Source organism: Mixophyes fleayi, chromosome 2 (assembly GCF_038048845.1).
Source record: "Mixophyes fleayi isolate aMixFle1 chromosome 2, aMixFle1.hap1, whole genome shotgun sequence".
Taxonomy (NCBI): Eukaryota; Metazoa; Chordata; class Amphibia; order Anura; family Limnodynastidae; genus Mixophyes; species Mixophyes fleayi.
Genome location: NC_134403.1, coordinates 62,058,888 through 62,083,603, shown reverse-complemented (window position 1 = coordinate 62,083,603; position 24,716 = coordinate 62,058,888). Strand labels below are relative to the sequence as shown.

The 24,716-nt window shown below is 39.5% G+C and overlaps 1 protein-coding gene across 4 annotated transcripts in view; it reads right to left on the bottom strand.

Annotated features, from left to right (window-relative positions):
• Positions 1–285: 285 nt before the first annotated feature.
• The window catches only part of CAB39L (calcium binding protein 39 like), a 73,562-nt gene continuing 49,131 nt past the window's right edge, over positions 286–24,716 (bottom strand). For all 4 annotated transcript variants that reach the window (XM_075199098.1, XM_075199099.1, XM_075199101.1 and 1 more), the window contains 5 exons: positions 20,434–20,602; positions 12,835–12,894; positions 10,099–10,164; positions 6,565–6,708; positions 286–4,318 (listed from right to left, as the gene is read on the bottom strand). In XM_075199098.1, the coding sequence (XP_075055199.1) occupies positions 4,139–4,318; positions 6,565–6,708; positions 10,099–10,164; positions 12,835–12,894; positions 20,434–20,602 (619 nt within the window). In that variant the 3' untranslated portion in view covers positions 286–4,138. The remainder of the gene's footprint in view (positions 4,319–6,564; positions 6,709–10,098; positions 10,165–12,834; positions 12,895–20,433; positions 20,603–24,716) is intronic.

The following is a 24,716-nucleotide window of genomic DNA, read 5'->3' as shown; positions in this document are numbered from 1 at the left end:
TATATAACTGTAGTAAACCTACTATATTTTAACATTTTATGTGAGGCAGTAGCAATCCAAAAAGGTATAAAAACATAAGTTTACATTATGAAAGGTTTTAGATTCTAGTAATCTACTTATGTGTCAAAGCAGTTTTGTATTAATGCTGGATGTGTGACAACTTGAAAGACTCAGAACCACTACTGTAACCAATCTGAGTATTACCACAAAGCTCAATAGAGTAATAATACGCATTGTATTCTTTCATATTAGTTACAGTAACAAAACAAATAAGCATCACACAAGTAATCAGTAACCGTGCCTTTAATGTTTTGTAAATATAATCTTATAAGTACAAACTGATGATATACATTTATTTTATACACACAATAGTTTAAATAAGCAAATAATTACTTGTTAAGTTTCATCCCTTTTCTAAGGCGCAGAAGGTAAATCTGTATGCAGTACAGACTTCTCACATTTGTGTAATCCAAAGTGCAGAGGGTTTCAATGAGCAAAATTCGAGATTGCACCAAATGCGTCTCCTTTTACAGGGGTATTGGTGTATGATTGATGATCATTTGACAATCAATGTCAGGAAATGTGTGAAGTCTCTGTTCTCACAGCCATCAGAAATACACTGCAGGTTCTCTGGCATCTAAAGCATTGTACTGCAGATTTCTATAGCCGAGACCACTACTCCAGAGCACTAAGCAGGATGAACATGTATTGTATGATTATATCTCACTCCATAAACTGTACAAGACATCCATTGGGAAGTTGTGTGGGGGGTTGGTTGAGTGTACCCATTGCCTACATACAATGGAGGCAGCAATGTTGTAGGTTGCATCCATATTTCCTAATTATCAATTTACTAGGAAGTAGTAAAATTACCATCCGCCCCCCATAACCTGTTCATGGAAATGGGTGCAAGACAAGTAGCTCATCTACATCAAGTCTGAAGGAGGAAAAATGTCAGCACTTTCCGACTCCAGGCTTTACTGCATAAACTCAAGTGACTTTTTTTGTCATATTAAACCAGGATACATCAAACAGAAAATCCTACGCTTCCTAGGCGAAAGTCTCTGATTCTATGCATTGAAGCCCGGTGACATAAAGGGATGGCATTTTTCTATCACTGAGGCATGTTACTTGGTTCCAGTTAACAGACAGGCCCTGTTATCATGAATATTGGCTCTGTTACAAAATGGCTGCCTCCACTGTTTTATGGCAACAGGTACACTTTGACGAAGATCAAGATTAGGCTGCATCAATGTTTTTAATAACTACCACCAGGCATTTACACTGCAGACGCCATCCCTACAAGGCCTAAAGGACATAGCTGTGCATATGTCTGCTCTGACTAGATCAATAACTGCATTGAAACGTGATAATCCTATCAGTGACCCCCAAACAACACAGAGCCAGACCTAGCTACATGTTACCACTACTCTGTATAATATGATCTGTGTACATATGAAGAGTTCCTAAGTGTAACAGAACCTCATTGTGCAGCACCAGGCCCTGGAAACCGCCCAGTGAGGAAGGGGCATTAGTGTACAGTATTATTTTATTACAGCTAACATTCTGCACTATTTTGGTATGTGAACAAAGTTCAAACATAGGGGTCCTGATCACAGTTTAGATGTAAACATTCATTAACTATATGAACGGTGTAGCAGAATTAGTATCCTCACTGGAGCCCATTGGTTTCGGCTCTGATGTCCTACAAATATGTAACAGAAACGGCTGCTTGCTTCTTTCCACCTCCTTGCCACCAGAAAGCACTAGCGAGGCCTGCTTAGCAGTTGAGTGAGATTTCAGTAGTGATCTCCAAGACCATGCCGGTGCTTTCTCATATTACACCAAGGGCTTTTCATGTACACCACGGCGTTATGTAGTGCAGATGTTTGTGTGAATCGGGAGCAACGCACTATATCCAATATCTCCCACACAAATCCCTTCCTCCTATACAGGAGCTGCTTTGTGTTGGAACACAAGCACTAATAAGAATACAGCTCACAGAAGTACAGAACACCATCCACTTGCCTATGTTCTTCACCTTATATTAACCAATGGAAAATCACTTAAAGGAACATAAGGCACCTGCTTTCAGGTTTATATACCTGCTGAATTTCCAAGTTCGACATTACATGCATGACTTTAATCTCATCATATTCTTTTATCACACAGCGCCCACACCCATAAACATTTATTAACAAAGTGAACCAAAGAGCACTGTCTATTTCCTGGTACCCAAAAGGCCGCAGAATCTCTGCAGATGAAAGATAGTCAAGCACATCAAAAGGACAAATAAAAATCATAAACAAGATAGACCAATAATATATTAAAATTATATTCATAAAAGAAGAATTCCTTTACAAAGCCAACTTCATTACCCACTTAGATATAAAAATAGAAAACAAGAACTCGGTTTATGCCTTATGCTTTTACCGTCACAATAACTTGCTGAGTTCTAGAACCTCTTATAATATAATGTGCAGGCAGCCACCTCCAGGGCGAGTGCTGTGCAGACCGAGACATCACTTGACATGACGACAGAAGAGATAACAATGCCCATTCACAGCCGGGCAACCTACACAGGCACCATCATTGCTAAATCGCTGGTTCAATTACTTTCTGAGTGACTGATGGGCAATGCATGATACAGACAGCTACTCTGAAAAAGCAATATATAGATATATCTATAGATAGACTGACACACACAAGTAGCTGGCTATGTTTCTGTAATACAATTTAAGGTGGTTTGTTCTCAATTCTAAAAGGGCACAATTACATCAGAGCTTTTGCCGCTGGAGTGTTCGTTCACTTACAAATTGCAATGGTCTGAGGAATCATTGATCTCTATGACAACAGATTTTGCTCATTCACAGTTTAGCACATGTTTAACTCTTACGATCCCTCAGCCAACTACATTCTATATAACAGTACATAGAACAGTTCACGGACTAATACAAATTATAATAATATAACAAATCAGCAAGATTAATAATTATTTAGATAGAGTCTAGAGCTCCAATGTAATACACCCTAATGATCCACAACAGAATTATACCTTAGTCTAAAGGGCAGATTTAATAAAACTTCTATAATGAAAGAGAGCGATGTGTTGCCCATAGCAAGCAATCAGATTCTAGCTTTCATTTATCTAGTACATGCTAGAAAATGATAGCTAGAATCTGATTGGTAGCCATGGACCATACTACCACTTTTACTTTTAAGATATTTTAGTAAATCTACCCCTAAGTATATATTAATTTCTCCCCACCAATGAGCATTTGTGTTTTGCAATATGAGGGTCTTCATTAAAGAGATGGTATTGAATTTATATCGGCAACAGTGCTGACCACCCAGCCACTAATCAAGAAATTACAGAAGCACTTTGAAAGAATAAGCCTGTGATAGCATGATAATGCAGACACTACTGTGCCCTTTGGTGTATATACAATACAGTCATTGTCTTGACAATCCTTGCACAATGACAGGTTAAGACATTCATGCACATGTGCCGGATGCGAGGGGATTCTAGAAACACGCTTAGTTGATGTGGCCTGTGTGGAAGCTTACAAATGAGAAAGATGGTCTAGAATAATATTTATATTACTCATAGGAATTTATAGGGTCACCACGTACAACTGGACCTCCATAAAACAAACATATCTTAGAATTACATGTATTTTACCCCTCCAATAGAGGAGCTATTGAGGACCAAGAAAGTGCTATAGATCTGGTTTTCCTGCTAGAGAACTGGATCTTGTTGTGTGATCCATTTCAGGAGACCAGTTAGAGAGCGTAGAGAAAAACCTCCCTGTAGAACTTCAGGTTGGAAAAGCTAAAGAGAAAACGCCTGACTTATAAACAAAATGAGTACTCAAGTCAAATCAACATCAGCAGCAGCAACGGCCCCTACTTTCAGTGATTGTGAGGACAATGAGACACCTCGCACCCCTAACTGCAAATTTTACATCCTCACAGACCTGATTAAGAACAACATATTTTTTTTTTTAAGTTTTAATATAAAACCTTTATACTCTTGGCAGCTAATAAACTAAACTGAAACAAAAACATAGGCACTGACAATGCCATGAGGACAATTCCTTAAAACACTTAGCGATGGTAGGTGCACTGCTAGAGATCTTCATGGGGTGGGTTTTTTCAAGTCTCGTATCTGTTTGATCAAGTAGTTCTTTTCATCTGAGAATTGCTCATCATCCGTCCTCTCCTTCTGGAAACTGCTCAGGAAGTCAATTAACTTGGTCTGGTTTTTTAACAGGATATCCACAATTGGCTGTGTTTTGTTTGGATTTGCTACAAATACCTAGGAAGTAAGGTAAGATAAATGACTACTCGAGAACACATTTAATTTAAATGCACTTTGTAAAACAGAATGGGCTGCCGGCATAGAGAGGAGCACAAATTATAAATATGCAATTCCTCTGTCACTAAATTCCCAAAATGTGATTTATTGCATGCTACAGTCTACGTCAAGATGGGCATTTAATTCTGTTTGGAAAACTTTAATAGGAGAGTGATTTTTTTTCATGTCATTGCATGGAGGAGTGTGGGAAATGAGGTAGTCCTCATTGTCCCTGCCTGGCATTTTCTTAAGCAACGAAAAAAATGCATATAGGCATTTATAAGCCTTTCTAGAATCCCATTCAAATCAACAGAGAAGAGTTTCAGGAGCTGCGCTCCAAAAAACCAACAACATAAAACACCCATTGAGATGTAGCCAGAAATGTTTTCCCAAACATCAGCTAATTGAATGTGGGTATTTTCCCATTATTTTTACAAACCTAATTAGCTATCTTAATTTGAATCAAGTTATGAGGTCGCCAGACAGCACTGATGTTCTAAATCAAAGAGGAAGTACTGTCTAGGTCAGAACCAACAGAATATCTGTAACTAAATGCTGTGAATAGACAGAGGTCAGTACAAGAGAGTGACACCTACATGTCTGGTGTAAGTTGTGCGAGGGTAAAAACACGAATATGTCACTGTTTAGAGAGCAATAATCTTCTTGTCTATACAGAGAAGAGAGACTTTTATAACTAATACAATTGGAGGGCAGATATGTCAGCTAGCAGCAAGAAGAGAGGACAAGGTGCTGGGCATCATGACAAGAGCTTTCCTCTCTTATAACCCTTCAGTGGCCAGGGGTCCGTGGCACATATGCACACATGCGCTTTCAGTTTCATTATAATAACACATATATTATATAGATTAGTGAGTGTATGTGGGGATTTTTTGTAAACTTTTTAGTTATACAAATGTTTTACTGGCTTTTTTTGGCATAGCATGTGTTAGCACCCCGTACCACATAGACGTTAGTTGACATCTAGGTAGATGGTACAGCTTGTAATCACATGGTCTACCTACCACTACGGACACTCTAGCACAGATACTCTGGGCCTTGCTCTGGGGGCACCATCATGCTTTCCCCATGTGTCCAATTAGCAATTGGGTGTCCAGGAGAAAATTCTATTTTACTCCAGTGAATAGCAATGTGGGAGCGGCCGATGGCTGATGTAGTTTCTAGTCTGGCACGGACCCTCCTAAGTGTGGGACCGACCATGAAATAGAAACCAAGTCACTGGCAGCGAAAGAGTTAAAACACCACACAGCGCAACACTCTGGCCTTCCCATGGTGTGTATAGCATCACTGTATATGACTGGTGTGTTACGTTATTTATATCTGACTCAGAATGTAATCATATTTATGTCTGCGGGTTACCATGGTAAACCAGGGTTCATTTTTTTTTTTTATTAACAATACACTTTTAATTACTTTACTATTGTCTACAAGTTAAGTTCGGTATTTGTGAAAAAGTATAATATATTAATATTATAATATGATTAGTTCTTTATACCTATTGGGTAAATATGATTAAGGGAGGTGAGAGGAGAAGTAAAGGAGGACACTTTAAACGTCTCTACGACCCGTATTATAGGTCCTAATCCTTAAATTACCCCCGATATAAACAGATACATCTATGCTGAGAGTTCCTATGAATGTTTGGCAACGAGTTGCTTGGAAAGCTGTACTGAGAATCAGGGAGGTGGACGGGATTTGCGCTGACTGTTTTCAGAGATTACCAATGAATTTACAGCTTGTTTTTTAAATTTGCAATTTTACAGCTGACTGTTTATAGCCATAAAAACAATTAATAATTTCAACAACTGTTATGTGAATTAGCTATATTTCTGAATATTACACAGTACACACTGTGGACTGCTGTCATGGGCTGGGTATGTGTATATACATATAAGGATCTCTTAATTACACCAGTTACTTCTGCATATTATGAAGAGATCTCCACACATCTTGTTGGATTACAAGAGGGAGACGGCAGTGTGAATATCCTCCTATTTATCATTCCCAGTGCAGCATCTAAAATTAGATCCAAGCTATGTGCTTCCATTACCTGTGACGTACATGGGATTTTGGCCAGATGCTTCATGCACATTGTCTGGTGCTCTCCAATAACACGTTTTCCATGTGTTTTTTTCTGTTGCCTGACAAATCCCAGAACTGCCATGATGCACACAGAGTAGAACACTCACCTTAAAGACATGGAAAGCTTCAAACTGAATGTTGGGGCTCTTGTCTCTAAGCAGGTTCATCATAAGCTTCAAGTTTTCTGGTTTACTGATGTACTTTGTCATGATGGAGAAGTTATGTCGATCAAGGATCAGCTCGCCCAGCAACTGCAGAGACAAATAAATGTTTTGTTACCAGTCACTGTACAATTACATGGTATAGATAAATTCATTTACACCTCTATAATAACAAACACATGGGTGAAAACATAGAAAAGGGGAACACTGCAAGGTAAATTTATCATAATAAATCCTACAATCATAAACAATAAATAAGCCTCATCTTGATAAAAATTCTTGATTAAAAGATTTATTTTCTTTTACAATGATACCATTATAAGAACGTGTGTCTAATATATGTGTAGCCCTATTCTACCAATACCTTGTGTATTACATTCATGTCACACTGTCGTTGCTGAATGGTCCAGTATCCGTCATCATCATACAAACGTTGTACTTTATACAAAGGAAGTAGGACATAGAGGAGGCATGAGGCAGGAGACAAGGACTCTTATTGGTTAGGTAACATCCACTCAATATTAGATCTGACTGTTTGTTTTTTTCATAAGGTGCAAAACAGTATGTATGAAACTGTGGTTTGCAGCAATTTGAGAAAAAATATTGTCAGCTGTTTTGAGCAAAGCGCTGGATTTCAATCCAAATAATTTATTGTGCAGTTTTCAAGTGGATCACAAAAGACGCGCAAGATTGTGACCACAAGGCCTTAGGCCAAGTCTAAATAACTTGCCACTTTCTCACTAGCGTCGAGCCAGAGAAGAGATGAAACAGGCGAGTAGGGGGTTGAGAGAGACTGCAATAGCCAATAAACTAATTCCAGGATCTGTTTTGTGCTTTTGCTGAAACCTTGCATGGGGGGCGAACTACAGGAGAGGAAGAGGGCAAATGGCCAGGGGGTTGTTGGGAGGTTTCTTTGACTTTCATGAAAAATACAAGGACCCCAAACCAGAGTGAAAAAATTGGATTGCTTGTGTATTCGTAAGTGATCTTTTGCATGCATGTGACATGCCATATGGAATGTTTAAGTAAAGAAACTGGGGAGGGTCACCCTGTTTCCAACAAGCTGCTTTTACACATTTTGTCAAATGAGAGGCAAGTTTTACCGAATGAGAGGAGGATAGGCTAGGAGGGAGATCCAAGGGTGGTTAAGGATAGGAGCTTCTAGCAATGAGTTCAGGAGATTGTGTACCTTGTCCCAGAAGAGGTATATTTGGGCAAGTCTACCACCTATGGCTGTGCCCGCAGTTCCTCCACCAAGACGGGTCAGAGTTACCAAACATCTTGTTGAGGTTATAATGGTCCATTTTGTCAGTACCACCTGTAATATAGCTTATAGGTTGTTTGTTTAGTGGAGGTTAAGATAGAACCTCGAGCTGAACTGTCCCATATTTCTTCCTAATAGTCCTTCTCAGGAGGGTGGTCAATATCTATTTCCCACTCACGTCTGCCTCTGCTTTGAACATCTGTATTAATATCAAGTAACATGCTATATAATAGAGAAATTGTTCTTCTACGTAAGGGAGATTGAATGCATATTGTCCCTACGGGGAGGGAGCATGAGGGTGAAGGGTCTTGAAGCCATAGTGGGGTATTTATGTGGAATCGCAGATAAAGAGGAGAAGGGGCAGCCTTCTGTAAGATGGGCACTACAGTGTACCCCTGACTGTACCCAACATTCAAATGGTTTGAAGTTAAGGTCACAAATGGGAGTGATAGAGGATTTAATAGATGAGAGTTTATACTCGAGAGCACACATGTCCCCAAGTTTTATTACAAACTTGCGTGTTGGAAAAAGATGGATGTTGGTTGGTCTGAGCGACTAAGAGATGCCCCAGATGGAAGATAGAGAAGTGAGAGCCAGAACCTTAATCTCAATTTCTAGCCAAAAAATTGTGCTATCTGGGGCAAATAGTAACGCTTAATACCTGAACGCTGCAGCCTCCAGTTTAGTAGACTTCTTAAGTATCACATACCTGACCCTTGGAGGTCTCCCTTTCTACACAAATTTGGAGAATACCTGGAAATACCTATAAACACAGAGTATGGGACTGCCATGGGTAGGGCCTGAAAGTAATATAATAGTTTTGGGAGAAGATTCATTTTGATAGCTAAGATCATACCCAGCCACGAGATTATCAGAGGCTTCCAGGTTATCAGAACTTTTGCTATTCTGGATAGATGTGGAAGAAGAGTTTTCTTGATAGAGAATATTATTCAAGGAAGTTGCAGTGTTTTCTTGTTTGTGTGTGAGTGGTGAGTGAGTGTTAATCACATTAGTTGCTCTGTTGTTTTTGTTCATTTTATTTACTCACAGGTAGAGTATAGATAGAGAGAAAGGAGAGGATACATAGAGTGCACCGTGGCCATGCAGTGCACAGCACATAATATGTACAGGGCAGAAATTACACTAGAATGTGCTGGTAAAAGCTCCACTTCATCCCTGATCTGCTCTTAGAGACCAAGGAAGGTTCTGCAGCTCACTCTGTAGCTCTGAATCTCCTACTAATCATAAAAGTACACCAAGGGCAACCTCTCTCTAACGCCGCTAACCCTGTGCAACATCTGCAACACACTCTGCTGCTGTCTCCCTCTTTCTCCTACCCCAATCCTTCTCCAGGCTTTTGTAAAGCAAACAGAGAACACCAACAATTTCACCAATCATGTTGACAGATCAACAACATCAGCCACATTTTGTCCCTTGTTACAGGTAACATCAGCAACCTTGTTAATCAGAACTACTGTAGGTCTAAAACAACTGCTTTTGCTGAGCTTTTTTCAAAACTGCTGCTTGATGCATTGTACCCTTTGTATGTTCCCCACATTTTATAAATGACATATTTGAGCTTTGGCAGTGTTAAGTCATGTGACTTAGCCTTTGATACATTAATGGTTTGGACACCGCATGACAATAACGCAGCTTCGTAAACTCTGGTCATTGAGTTCCAATAGATTTCTGACTTTTTCTAACCTATACTGGAAGTCCTCTGTCATTACAATGAGTGCTTGTGAATCTGTATACCTGCTTAAGCCATAATATCTATGTCCAGATTCTACATTAATCAAAATAACCCCCCACATTGATTATAATACCGTGACGCTCTACAAAAACAGAAACAAATTGTAACAAGTAACGAGCTAATCTGTACTACAGAAGCACTCATCATATCACCATTTACTTACATTGCACCACCAATTTTGCAGCGCTATACAGGAAATATTGGTCGTTCGCATCAGTCACTGCCCTAGCGGACTCTAAATTAACACTAGTCTGTGTGTTAGGGAATTTAGTCAGCAGCCAATTAACCTACCAACATGTTTTTGGAGTGTGGGAGCACCCAGAAAACATCCACACAAGCATGAGGAGGACATATAAACTGCAATATCCAAATGTTTTTAGGTCACAGTAATCTTTCAGTTAGCCAGAACTTATCAATATTAGTAAAAAGCAAAATATCAAAAATGAGTAGGTAATATTGTTACCTTCAGGGACTGTCTCTTGGTCACATAGTTCTCAGAGTGTAGAAGCTTTTCATAGTCATTAAATATCTAGAAAAAGGAAAGACAAGTGATTAGTCACCAGCCACAGGCTAGGAGCGTACTGGGTCGATATAGTGAAGAACATATAGTAAAAACTGCTCCACGGGTAAGTTCAGAAAGGTAGTGTTGCCCATAGCAACTAGTGCCTGTCATTTCTCTAGCATAGCTTACACACAAAGTGATTGGTTGCTATAGGTTACCCTCTCTTAAACCTTAGCTGTAAAGCCGTTGTTATAAACACAGAGTATGGTTAACAGAGCTGATCAATTTGTGTACTAGTCTGCTTTACATTTATAGAGTATTACAGATGTTCACTGTCTGATGCTAAAAACCCAAACCAATATATTTAGTGGACATCTTTCTTATTAAACCAGAAAAAACAAAACAAAACATTGTTTGCCATGGAAAGGACAAAAAGTCGATAATTTAAAAATAGTGTGATTCATGTTCCGAAGGCAAATATTATAAATAGGTACATTACTATGCACTTACTTTCCAAACATTAATAATATTTTTATAAAACATTTTTTGTGGTTATACGTTTTATATAATCCCAATCCTAAAACAAATCATTTATTTCTTACATCTGAGCCATGTGAAAAACTTTGTTTTCAGAAGAATTTTACTGTAAAATTTGAACAAAGAGTGTACAGGGATGTTGGTCTATTTCTAAAAACGTGCTCGATGTACTGGCAGGATGTGTTTCTACCACTGGCAGCCTGGGCGTATGCATTCCTCTGTTTATACCTGGCACCCACTGGCGCAGCACTAAACATACGTCTATAGATTGAAATGGACTGGCATGAATACCATATAGCACTAGTTAGTTAAAACCGCTGACTTTGGATGGATGACATAGCTGAGGGTACGTTCAATACTTATGTGAAATATAAAATCACAAAAGAACGCACAGAAAAAAAAAATATTCAATTAATGTCACCTGTTACTATAGGTATTAATGATAAAAACATTAAAAAATAAAGAGAGTGTTTATTTTATTGTATTTTTCCCCATGAAGTACATTAGTATGTTATGTTTACTGTACATAAAATAAATTGTTACAGCTGCTCCCGGTTGCACATGTAATAGCAATACATGTACAGCTGTCATCACTAGTAATCGGCACTTCAATTAGATCTGTAGCTGGAGCAAGAGATACGGCTGGAAAACAAGCACCCGAGAGATTCCCACAGCTTTTAATTGGATGCTGCTCTGTGTGCTTGAGATTGGCACGTCCTTACTGTACATTGATTACAGGCAAACACTCCTTCCCCACTCTGTTCCCTCCCTGAAATCATAGGTTGCAGTTAGTGTCCTTTGCAGAACATGGGTGCGTTCTGTGGCGTATTATCTGGTACTGGGCATGTGCACGTATGTACGTACGTACATACGTACGTGCATACATACGTACATACGTGCGTGCATACATACGTACATACGTGCGTGCATACATACGTACATACGTGCGTGCATACATACGTACATACGTGCGTGCATACATACGTGCATACATACGTGCGTGCATACATACGTGCGTGCGTGCGTGCATACATACGTGCGTGCGTGCATACATACGTGCGTGCGTGCGTGCATACATACGTGCGTGCGTGCATACATACGTGCGTGCGTGCGTGCATACATACGTGCGTGCGTGCATACATACATACGCCCTTTAACCCTTTTCAGTACCAGAAGGTTCTGCTGATATTGTTAATGTAACCCACAAAATATATCACACATGCAACTTGTAATTATATTCTTCTTTTTGTTTTAACTTTTATTTTCTGTTTAAAGAAAGAAAAAAAAATCCTGTAAATATTTTTTTTTCTTAGTATACCATCTGTTACCATGTTATAAAATAGTATTAGGTGTATCAGATGCAGCCATATTCTATATGTTAGAGTATGTTACGTTCATCTGAGTTTTAAAAAATTTTTGGTTTGTTTTTGTAGCACATATAGCCTATATGTAAATTATTACAGGTCACTGAGGAGTTTCGGGACCATACAATAGTGTGAATAAATAATGTACAGCAGTGGTTACATTATTCTTTAACATAAACAACGTATCATTCCTCATTTACATCACTAGTTCCCTGTAAACCGACAGGTTGTGTTCTCATAAATATTTATTGCCCACTAAATGGTTGTCTCTACTGTGTGCAAGTAACAGACGCATTAACCACCAATTGCATTTGATAAGTTATAGACTGTGGAACTTCGAACAAGTACTATTAATGCCGTCCTTGCAAGTCTAGAATTCAGAATCCACTAATAGTAAGTACTAAATGTGGATTCATAACAGAACACTCATCATTAAACTGCACACCACAAAATACATACTTCTGAATGGAATCTTGTGTCCCAAAATACAAGTGTTCTAAATGTCTACGTACCTCTGCCAATTTCAGGGGTTAGGTCTCTATTTAACAGTTCTTGTTACTAAAGTAAATGTGACACCGCAGCAGAATGTCACCATATTCAATAAACACTTTCACTGAATTTTATTTATTACTACGGTCAATGGTATGGAGTACAGCTAAGGACACTGTACATACATGTTTGTAAAGGCCATGTGTAAAGTGTTATTTTATACACCAACAGTGCAGACTTTAATCAAATAAAAAACTATTTTGCTTTAGATTTGGTATCAGTAACCCTGATGAATTAACATACTTACTGTATCATAGTTCTGTTCTAGAAATTCAGCTACTGTCAACTTGTGCCTTGTTAGCAAGTCCTGAAAAACAAAAATGTAACACAAGAGACTGAGCTGAGTATTTGTCAATGATTGCTTCAACAAACAGTCTAATTGTAGCCAAAGAAACAATGCATGGTTTACTAGAAAGGAAAACAGAAGATTACAGTTCTTTATTTCAGGATATTTCTATCTGACTCCCATGATCTCTTAGAGCTTGTTCACTCTATTCTTATGATGCAGTTAGGCTGTGCTGACCTTGTGTCCAGTTCTTGAAGTGCATGGTGACCTGTATACCACACAATAACCACAATGAAACATTTCCAGCACAGTGGTCTTTAGTGTGCGTTAAAATGACTACAGCAGAGAGTTATTCTGATTTAGGCTTTCTTGTTCTCCGTGCAATTTACAAGTGACGGACACAAAATTAGCACGATTGTACTACACGTCCTCCTCACATCATGACACGTGCAGCGATCCTCACTAACATGATCACACCAGAGGACAGCTGCCTACTACACGATCAGCACAATCTACTGAACATCTAGTGATCTATGACATTGTGATAATCAGATGCTAATAAACAAGGTACAAATAGACAAGCAGGAGATAAGGACTGAATACAATACAGTAGTCAGACCTTAGTAACACACCTTAAAATACTGGGGAAGTCATCTTCTTTGACTTATTTCAGTATCCTTTATTTAGGTATTGGGCTTTTCACTCTTGTTGGCATAATATACAATTACAGTATAAAGGTGACTATATAATAATACTTGTACCATATGATTAATGTTATATTATTTTATATCCCATTCTCTATGCAAGTATAGAGTCATGCAAACGTACCTACCCCAGATAACCAATAATACATTTGTTCCAGTGGTTCCACAGTAACTGGCAGTGACCAGTTATGAATAGGTCTGTCAGCACCTAAATCTACTACGTACCTGGCAGAACAGTAAGCAACTGTTCCACACATTCCTTGGCGTAATTAAGTTAATAACATAATGCAACTTTAATGACATGAGGTAGAAGCAATCCTGTGATTTCAGAAAATATGCAAGTTAATATAAAAGTGAGTTAATCAGCAAGGAGGCCTCAATGTGCAATCAGGAGGTGGGGTGCAGAAAGAGGGCCATAATAAATTTATATCCAATATTATATGAAATACCAAAATTAATAGCAATCTTTCATTGTTTTCCACTGACATTTTACTGCACAAAGTGCTGACGGCAGCACGAGATCACAACTTGCTGCTTTTGGCATTATAATCATTTAAAATGGCCCCTTGTGTACACACGAGGAAGTCAATCTGTAGGCTGAGACAATATTTATATGGATGTAGCCTCTTTTTGTCATTGGTTCCTACACAAATGTTACAGTGCACTGGCACAATGGTTGCCCCCACTATGTGCAGACAACGGGTGTACTTGCACAACCCCCTTATTATAACTTCTCCTATATACTAAATAATACTGTTATCTGAAGCCAGGAGCTGGTTTGGACTGCAGTTCTCGTCAGGTGCTGGGAGACATTGCATCAGTACTACGAGTAGTACAAAAAATGCACAAGAAAACTCGATAACATTAAATGATAAATATAGAATATAAAAATATATACACTCAGCATAATCTCTAGTAGATTACCATAGATGAATCATAAATTGTTGATAAGGAACAAGACAAAATAGGCCCTTCTTGTTCATAGCTGAATAGAAAAAATGGAATGTACCCAATTGATATTATAATAAACACTTATTCAATTGATCAAAACCAATTCAGTAATACAAAACCACTAATGCCATGAATCATATAAAAAGTCAGTTAAAAGAAAAAAAATATAAAGCTCAATGAATAACAGATTATCATCATCAATATTCCATAAACAATATTTTCGGTATATAGCAGCAAATAGTTCAACTGCTTCAAATAAAATATACGTAGTTAAAAGTCTAGATAATCCGTTTTAGTAACAAATCGTCCACAGTCTTTACAAATACCATCACTAACATAAGCATCATTTAGGGGGGGGGGGGAATTATTATTATTTTTTTAGTATAATGATGTTGTCCCTGTGGGCATAATTTTATGAACTTAAATTAAATATGATGTATATAGAAATATATATTATATAGGTCTCATAAAAAGCCAAATAGGAGAAGTCTTCTGAGGCCCATGAAAATAATCATTCTTGCAAAAAACAAAACAAATCAAATTCCACAGTAATGCCCTTGGGTAATAATGTATTCAAAGTAAAGAACCACACTATGGGCCTGATTCCTTAAGGATCTTAACTTAGGAAACTTCTTATTTCAGTCTCCTGGACAAAACCATGTTACAATACAAGGGGTGCAAATTAGTATTCTGTTTTGCACATAAGTTAAATACTGACTGTTTTTTCATGTAGCACACAAATATCAACTTTAAATTTCAGTGTACAAATAAGCTATCAAGTATTTGTGTGCTACATGAAAAAACAGTCAGTATTTAACTTATGTGCAATACAGAATACTAATTTGCACCCCTTGCATTGTAACATGGTTTTGTCCAGGAGACTTAAATAAGAAGTTTCTTAAGTTAAGATCCTTAATGAATCAGGCCCTATCACTTTATCTCCACCTCTCCAATTAGTCTTTATCATTTCCAGACTAACAAAAATTAGTTTTGTTACACTGGAGTTGTGATAGTCGATGAAATGCTTTTCCCAGGCCACAATAGGTACAGCCTATTCTTATATTTCTTAGATGATCCCTTATCTTTATTTTTAATTCTGTAGTGGTATGCCCCACATGCTGTTTCTTAAGCTGGGTACACACTACAGAAATTTCGACCAACTTTTAATGCCGAGCAATTTTACATGCGATCGATGATCCGATAGCTCGGTCCATGGACTGCATACACACTAGCCTTGTTTAGGACGATAAAGGGAAGAGCGGACGTCCCTTTAGCGACTTTTTACAGCCATGTTGTCGTGAGCAATGACTGTAATTTCATACTCACTGTTGTGGATCGGTCGGAAGTTTATACACACTACACAACGGAAACGAGATCGGAACGAAAATATTAAACGGTACAACCAACCAAATGAGGCGATAATCGTCCATTTGGGCAGACTTTCGACCATCGTTTCACTGCACACACTGACCCGAGTTCTGAACGAGCGGTCGTATGTCGGCTGTTTTAGCCGATTATTGAGCGAAAACAGTGTAGTGTGTACCCAGCTTAACAAATACATTCTATTATATAGATTACATTTTACATGCAATAAGCTTTTTAAATTTCATATTCATTAATGATTTCTTAGAACAAGAAGAAAATGAATGGTAAAAGGTGTCCAAATACAACAAATAACAAACACCTCTGACATCTGTATAAGCCATAAAAAAGACAAGATTAAACTATGTCCCTTTACTTGTAAATGGTGGGTCCTATTTTAGAACTCAAGTTACCCACTTTTTAATTATTAATTTAAGTTTATACATATTAGATTCCAAAGATATTCCTCTCTTTAAGGATATTCACCTCAATGATCTATATTGTATTCCATAAAGAAAATAGCTGATATTTTGGTTGTAGATATTTAATGAGTATCCAAGAAAGAGGCTTTAAATGGTTTTACTTGTTTAATGCTATATCCAAGAATTTCCACAAATGTTTATCTTAGCAATTTATTTTAATTCTCTGATACGGACTTATTGAAACATTATTCAACTATTTTTATAAATGGAAACTTAATAAAATATAAAGTATTGTAATTACACAAATATGGAGCGTACAAATAAGATTTAATAGACTGTCATTCAAGTCTATTTATACACAAATCTATCTTCCCATCTCAAATTAATAAAACACATTTATATATCATCATCAGAGCACATCGTTTGAAGCCAGCTTACAATTTGGAAATATGTGAAAAGACTACCAATTGCCAAAATAAAGTTGGGATATCTGAGCACAAAGTTTGTGCCCATAACGGTACCCAAGAGTTGTATACCAATAAAAGTTATTTTCAAAATGAATTCTATATCTTCCAAAATAAATATTTCTTGAAATTCATCCCACTGTAAAAAAAAAATTGGTTGTCTTAATAGCATCTGGAAGCTTAAAGATACCATACAGAGAACATACATCCATAGTACATTATCAGATATCTCTTGTTCCACCTTATCTTCTCTATTTCTTTGATAATTTAAGTTATATTTATAATATATAATGGTAGTTTCTTCACTCATGGTTGTAGACACATTCTCTAAATATTCATACATTATTGGTAAAAATATTTCTGATAAAATCCATTCTGGATTTTTTAATTTGATATCCGGAAAGGATTCACAGCATTTCTTCAATCTCTTTTTATGAATTGAATAATTATTTCTAACATCACTTGGGTACATTCAATAATGCTTTCCCACAACCTTCAAATCTTTCGACACTCTCTGAAAACCCATCTCTTTTTTAGAGCTTATCCCCAATGATACTACCTCACACTAATGCACCCTCACAACTATCCCAATCTCCACTCCGAGCCACACTCTCTACTCTTGTTTCAGCTGTGCCCTCTACCACTTAGAATGTAAGCTCTCTAATGAGCAGGGTCCTCCATACCCTTTGTTCTCATTTCTGCATTTATTTTGTCTACCTTGTATGTTCATGTTTTCCCTACTGCACGGCGCTGCTGAGCACTGTGGCGTCTTACAAATCTACAACAATAAAAAGTCAATTTTATTGTATTCAGCTATCAAAAGGAAGGATCTGAAGGTAGTAAATTAATGATTATTTCAAGGTTACTTACTCTTTGTTTATTTACACTGTTGTGGTGTTATGTAGATTACTTTTATTAAAACCTATTTAATTTATTCTTCTATTCATAAGTGATGCTGAGAACATACAATAATACAGCATATCAATGCATTAGGAGTCAGATAAATCCCTAAGACATACATTGCTGCATTGTGATAAGTAATAGTGCATATCTCTATTGCTTAAGGACAACAGGTGCACTTTAATTTACAGTTTGATGGTAGATGCCCTTTTATTTTTTGTAGGCCTTGTGCTGAAGGGTCATGGAAATGTAAAATCTGCAGCCCGCCATCTGCGCACTTGCCCAATAAACGCGCTTTCCGGTGCACGTTCATGTAGCAGTTTTTGCAAACTTCCACATAAAAGCACGTTCTCACTCCAAAAAAACACACTAGTAGGATAAATGGCAGCTAGTAAAGTGAGTGTGTGTGTGTTTTAGGGAATTTAGAATGTAAGCTCCAATGGGGCAGGGACTGATGTGAGCGAGTTGTCTTTACAGCGCTGCGGAATTAGTGGCGCTATATATATATATAGCTCTTTTATCAGGTGAAGCCACCCATCAAGCATATACAACGGATATAAAAACATTACAATAATATTTCATAATAGGTCATATCTGGTCTGTGAAGTAAAAAAAAAAAAAAAGGTAAAAAAAATGGCAAAATAACAAAAGTAACTTAGGTCTAAGTTACTTTGGGTTCATGGTATTCTAAGCATTGTACAATAAATTTACAAAGCACTGAAATCCTTCAGGTATGCACAATTTGCTCAATTGTTTTTTTTATATTTCAAGCCTGTTCTCGCAAAGTATGCGATTAATTTCACCCAAAGCTTTTCTGGAGCTCTTCTAAATTAAATAAAAAAAAAAATACAAAAACAGAAAAAGGCTTTAAATATCCTAGACTAAGCTGCACATAAATGAAAGAAAACCTTCTACAACCAGCATATTAAATTCTGAGAAGATATTCTGAGAAGATATTGTATTTTGTTGAGTGAAATCACATACATTAAAAAAAACAGCAATATATTCAGTGCTAGCAATCGTTTCTCACATGCAGTATGGTGTCCAGATTTAAATATTTGTTGTTTTTCCTCTTGTGACGAAGTCTCATCTCAGCAGTTAGCTAGATATACACTACATGGCCAAGGGTATGTGGACATGCTTTCTAATTAGTATGATTAGCCATTTCAGCCACACCCACTGCTAAAATCAAGAATGGGTCAGAATGGTAATGTTATAAGATTTCACCTTTCCAAAAAGGTAAGTTTGTCAAATTCCTGCCCAATAATATTTGTGAGCCACAGCAGCTCAGCTGCGAAGTGCTAGGCCATAAGAGCTCACAGAATGGGACTGCCAAGTGCTAAAGTGCATACAAATGATCTGTCATCTGTTGCAACATTAACTACTGCTCATCACAAGCTTCATGGATTTAGTTTCCATGGCCAAGCAGCCGCATACAGGCCTTAGATCATGTGCAATGCCAACCATCAACCGCGGTGGTGTATAGCACACCGCCATTGGCCTATGGAGTAGTGGAAACGCGTTTTCTGGAGTAATGACTTATACTTCACAATCTGGCAATCTGATTAACAAATCTTAAATTGGCAGATGCCAGAATGCTTCCTACCCATATTTATACTGCCAACTGTAAAGTTTGGTAGATGAGGAATAATGGTCTGGGACCATTTTTCATATGTTAGCCTGGGCCTTTTAGTTCCAATGAAGGGAAATCTTTATGTTACAGCATACAATGACATTCTAGAGCACTGTGTGCATCCAGAAGCTATGCAGCTGTAGCAACAGTTTGGGAAAGGCTCTTTCCTGTTTCAGCATAATAATGTTCCCGTACAGAGTTTGGGACGAAACAACTTGACTGGCCTGCACTGAGTCCTGCCATCAACCACATCAAACAACTTTGGGAAGAATTGGAATGCCGATTGTGAGCCAGATCTTAATACCCGAAATCACTGTCAAACCTCACTAATGAGCTTGTGGCTTAATGAATCCTAATCCCAGCAGCCATGTTCCAAATCCTAGTGGAAAGCCTTCCCAGAACCATGGAGGCTGTCGTAGCAGCAAAGAGGGGACCTATTCAATATTAATGCCCATGGCTTTGAAATGAGATGTTTAGCAAGAACATACTGATGTTTGAGTGTCCACATACTTTAGCCCATGTAATATATATATGCAAATCAGACTATATACATTTGCATGTTCGGTACATTACACTAATTTCAGTTCTAATTGTAATCAATACGGTTACTCCCAAGTCTGATGAGAACCGAATATATGTACATACTTTAGAATCTAAGAATTTTTTTAATTCAGGAACATTCCCACACCTTATTAATACATACCTATGGGCGGATGACAGCCTCCAGGGGTGCCAGACAAGAGAATATCAGACCCACAATTACTTATTTAGGACATATTCACTCACAATGCCTAAGGCAGCGCTATTTCTGGATGCGGCCTTGGTTATATACACACACACACACACACACACACACTTATAGATAGGAGATGCTTTCTAACAAACACCATCACATAAATGCAAAGTTTTATTAATTCCAAACCTGCAAAATGCATTTACACCTCATCAATAACCATCTCTCGTCTTGGTTGGTCACTTTTTATACAGGTTATTGTATTTGAATTTGAACTTCAAGAATAAGTTCTGAGAAATCTCGCCTTGTAATGAAACAGCAAGAAAAATAAACTTGGTAGGAGTGCTATTTTAAACTACATAAACATTGAACAGAGCGTTAAATAATTTACCTTAAATGTAGCAAAGGCATCAGAAGCTATGTCGAATGTTGACATTTCCACATATTTAAAGAAGTCCCCAAACTGCTCAGAGTAAAGGATGGTTTTGGCAAGCGGTTCATGCCGGACACATTCCCGAAGCATTATCCCACAATGCAAAGCCACTTGAGGGGATTCGTACCTAAAAGAAAACCATGCACAGGACAAAGACACTTTCAGTATAAAATAAAACATATATTTATACAGAGGCCTAGGACACATTACATGCCCAAAATGCTGTGGTACAAATACTTCCATAAAATGAAAAACATACATATTTGGTATAAGAATAAGAAATGTTTTGTGTAGCCGTTATTGTTTAATAAAAATGACACTTTCCAAATGTCCTGGTAACATGCAAGGGTTCTCCATAAGAATTTGGACCTTGGGTACAGTGTTGTGATAATGTTATAGGTAATGCCATTACCTATAAACTATACCCCACATTATGGATAAAAGCACTAGTATGACCATTACACACAGCCCAAGCTACGTTAACCTGAGTGTGTTGGAGACATCCCATTTTAAACATGAAATGCTCTACTATATCGGTTGAGTGTATACTTCGAGCTGGAGCTATGATGTTCAATCAAAAATAAGCACTAACTCTGGACATATATAGAGAAAACTGGTCATTTAGCATGGTCGCTGATTAACAAGGATGCCTGAGCATTTTAGTCCTGCAAATAGACAAGTGCAGGACAATTTGTAGACAATGGTGCTCAGGCATCAGGCTGGATGACCACATGACAATGTAAAGAGAGATCTACCACTTCCAGGTTGACTAAATGACCTCACATAGGGTCACTGCCCCACTGAATTCCAATATTCAATATGGTTCTTAGGAGTTCCACACATGGTGTAAATGTGGCCAATTGGATTAAATCCAATAAAGTTTCTATTACGAAAATGTGGCCAGCTAAAGAAGGAAAACATTTGTAAGGCAGAGATGGAATCATTCATGGTCTCACGTGGCCCCGAAGCCACCTCTCACCCACCAGATATACCAATGGATAGTCTGACAAAAATGTTGAATATGGCTTATTTACGTAGAAAAGCTGTAGGCATAAAGAACAGAAAACTAAATATGAAATAGGAAGAACAACTTTTGTAGAACCACAAAAGTAATTTGCAAAATAACCTCCCAGCAGATATAGTCTACAGTATTGGCAAGCTTGGAATAGCAAGCACAGTAAGTACAATTGAACACATTACATATCAAGACAGATTCTGAAGTGGGCTGAAAAATCAGAAGCCGGGGTGACCCAGCAGGATCTTGATTGCTGCAGAATTGCAGGTTTTTAAAAACAGTTTTTTTTACGGGTTTCTGAGAATAAGGTTATGGAAATCTCAGGCAGGCAGATAACATACAATTATTAGCACTGCAGGAAATTACAGCAGGACATATCATAGCATTGCTAAATATCCTGTGTGACTGTATGTAGCTCACTGGAAAATTCCAAAATCTATAAGGCCAAAGGCTCATGTGTTAGAACATAAATCTTACTGGCTGCAGGTGACGTCTGCAAGCACTAATACAGTGCAAGTCAGCAGGCACTGACCATTTCAAATTGCAGCAGCACTTTGAAAGCATTGTTGTGTAGGATTCCTCTTGCAAAGTAAAGGTACAGCACTTTCAAAGTCCCGGAGGGGATAATTTATTATTTGATGCCAAGAGGCCATTCTACTGTAATTGTCAGACAATAGAGACACAAGGCAACTCCAGATTTAACAAAATGCAACTCAATTTTATTTTACAATAAATAATAGAATGTAAAATCAGGTTGCCTATATTACACACAAAGCCTCTCTACAAGGATGCAAAAGCTGCATCCGGAAATTACTAAAGATTTGTATATCATAACCCATATACTTATTTGACAGGGAAAGAAAGAGGACGAAAACAAAACAAACAGTGGAATAGAAAAAAAGAAGAGGAGAAGGAAGAGAGGAGGGGAGGGGGGGGGTGAAAGACAAGGAAGAGAAGGAAGAGAGGTGGGAGGGAGGAAGAGAAGGAAGAGAGGTGGGAGGGAGGAAGAGAAGGAAGAAAGGTGGGAGGGAGGAAGAGAAGGAAGAAAGGTGGGAGGGAGGAAGAGAAGGAAGAGAGGTGGGAGGGAGGAAGAGAAGGAAGAGAGGTGGGAGGGAGGAAGAGAAGGAAGAGAGGTGGGAGGGAGGAAGAGAAGGAAGAGAGGTGGGAGGGAGGAAGAGAAGGAAGAGAGGTGGGAGGGAGGAAGAGAAGGAAGAGAGGTGGGAGGGAGGAAGAGAAGGAAGAGAGGTGGGAGGGAGGAAGAGAAGGAAGAGAGGTGGGAGGGAGGAAGAGAAGGAAGAGAGGTGGGAGGGAGGAAGAGAAGGAAGAGAGGTGGGAGGGGAAAGAGTAGGAAGAGAGGTGGGAGGGGAAAGAGAAGGAAGAGAGGTGGGAGGGGAAAGAGAAGGAAGAGAGGTGGGAGGGGAAAGAGAAGGAAGAGAGGTGGGAGGGGAAAGAGAAGGAAGAGAGGGGGAGGAAGAGAAGAAAGAGGAGGGGGGTGGAAGAGAAGAAAGAGGAGGGGGGTGGAAGAGAAAAAAGAGAGGAGGGGGCGTGGAAGAGAAGGAAGAGAGGAGGGGGCGTGGAAGAGAAGGAAGAGAGGAGGGGGCGTGGAAGAGAAGGAAGAGAGGAGGGGGCGTGGAAGAGAAGGAAGAGAGGAGGGGGCGTGGAAGAGAAGGAAGAGAGGAGGGGGAAGGAAGAGAAGGAAGAGAGGTGGGAGGGGAAAGAGAAGGAAGAGAGGTGGGAGGGGAAAGAGAAGGAAGAGAGGTGGGAGGGGAAAGAGAAGGAAGAGAGGTGGGAGGGGAAAGAGAAGGAAGAGAGGTGGGAGGGGAAAGAGAAGGAAGAGAGGTGGGAGGGGAAAGAGAAGGAAGAGAGGTGGGAGGGGAAAGAGAAGGAAGAGAGGTGGGAGGGGAAAGAGAAGGAAGAGAGGGGGTGGAAGAGAAGAAAGAGAGGAGGGGGGTTGGAAGAGAAGAAAGAGAGGAGGGGGGGTGGAAGAGAAGAAAAAGAGGAGGGGGGGGTGGAAGAGAAGGAAGAGAGGAGGGGGGGTGGAAGAGAAGAAAAAGAGGAGGGGGGTGGAAGAGAAGGAAGAGAGGAGGTGGGGTGGAAGAGAAGGAAGAGAGGAGGGGTGGAAGAGAAGAAAGAGAGGAGGGGGTGGAAGAGAGGAGGGAGGGAGGAAGAGAAGGAAGAGAGGTGGGAGGGAGGAAGAGAAGGAAGAGAGGTGGGAGGGAGGAAGAGAAGGAAGAGAGGTGGGAGGGAGGAAGAGAAGGAAGAGAGGTGGGAGGGAGGAAGAGAAGGAAGAGAGGTGGGAGGGAGGAAGAGAAGGAAGAGAGGTGGGAGGGGAAAGAGAAGGAAGAGAGGTGGGAGGGGAAAGAGAAGGAAGAGAGGTGGGAGGGGAAAGAGAAGAAAGAGGAGGGGGGTGGAAGAGAAGGAAGAGAGGAGGGGGCGTGGAAGAGAAGGAAGAGAGGAGGGGGCGTGGAAGAGAAGGAAGAGAGGAGGGGGCGTGGAAGAGAAGGAAGAGAGGAGGGGGCGTGGAAGAGAAGGAAGAGAGGAGGGGGCAGGAAGAGAAGGAAGAGAGGAGGGGGAAGGAAGAGAAGGAAGAGAGGGGGGGAGGAAGAGAAGGAAGAGAGGTGGGAGGGGAAAGAGAAGGAAGAGAGGGGGAGGAAGAGAAGAAAGAGGAGGGGGCGTGGAAGAGAAGGAAGAGAGGAGGGGGCGTGGAAGAGAAGGAAGAGAGGAGGGGGCGTGGAAGAGAAGGAAGAGAGGAGGGGGCGTGGAAGAGAAGGAAGAGAGGAGGGGGCGTGGAAGAGAAGGAAGAGAGGAGGGGGAAGGAAGAGAAGGAAGAGAGGAGGGGGAAGGAAGAGAAGGAAGAGAGGGGGGGAGGAAGAGAAGGAAGAGAGGTGGGAGGGGAAAGAGAAGGAAGAGAGGTGGGAGGGGAAAGAGAAGGAAGAGAGGTGGGAGGGGAAAGAGAAGGAAGAGAGGTGGGAGGGGAAAGAGAAGGAAGAGAGGTGGGAGGGGAAAGAGAAGGAAGAGAGGTGGGAGGGGAAAGAGAAGGAAGAGAGGTGGGAGGGGAAAGAGAAGGAAGAGAGGTGGGAGGGGAAAGAGAAGGAAGAGAGGTGGGAGGGGAAAGAGAAGGAAGAGAGGGGGTGGAAGAGAAGAAAGAGAGGAGGGGGGTTGGAAGAGAAGAAAGAGAGGAGGGGGGGTGGAAGAGAAGAAAAAGAGGAGGGGGGGGTGGAAGAGA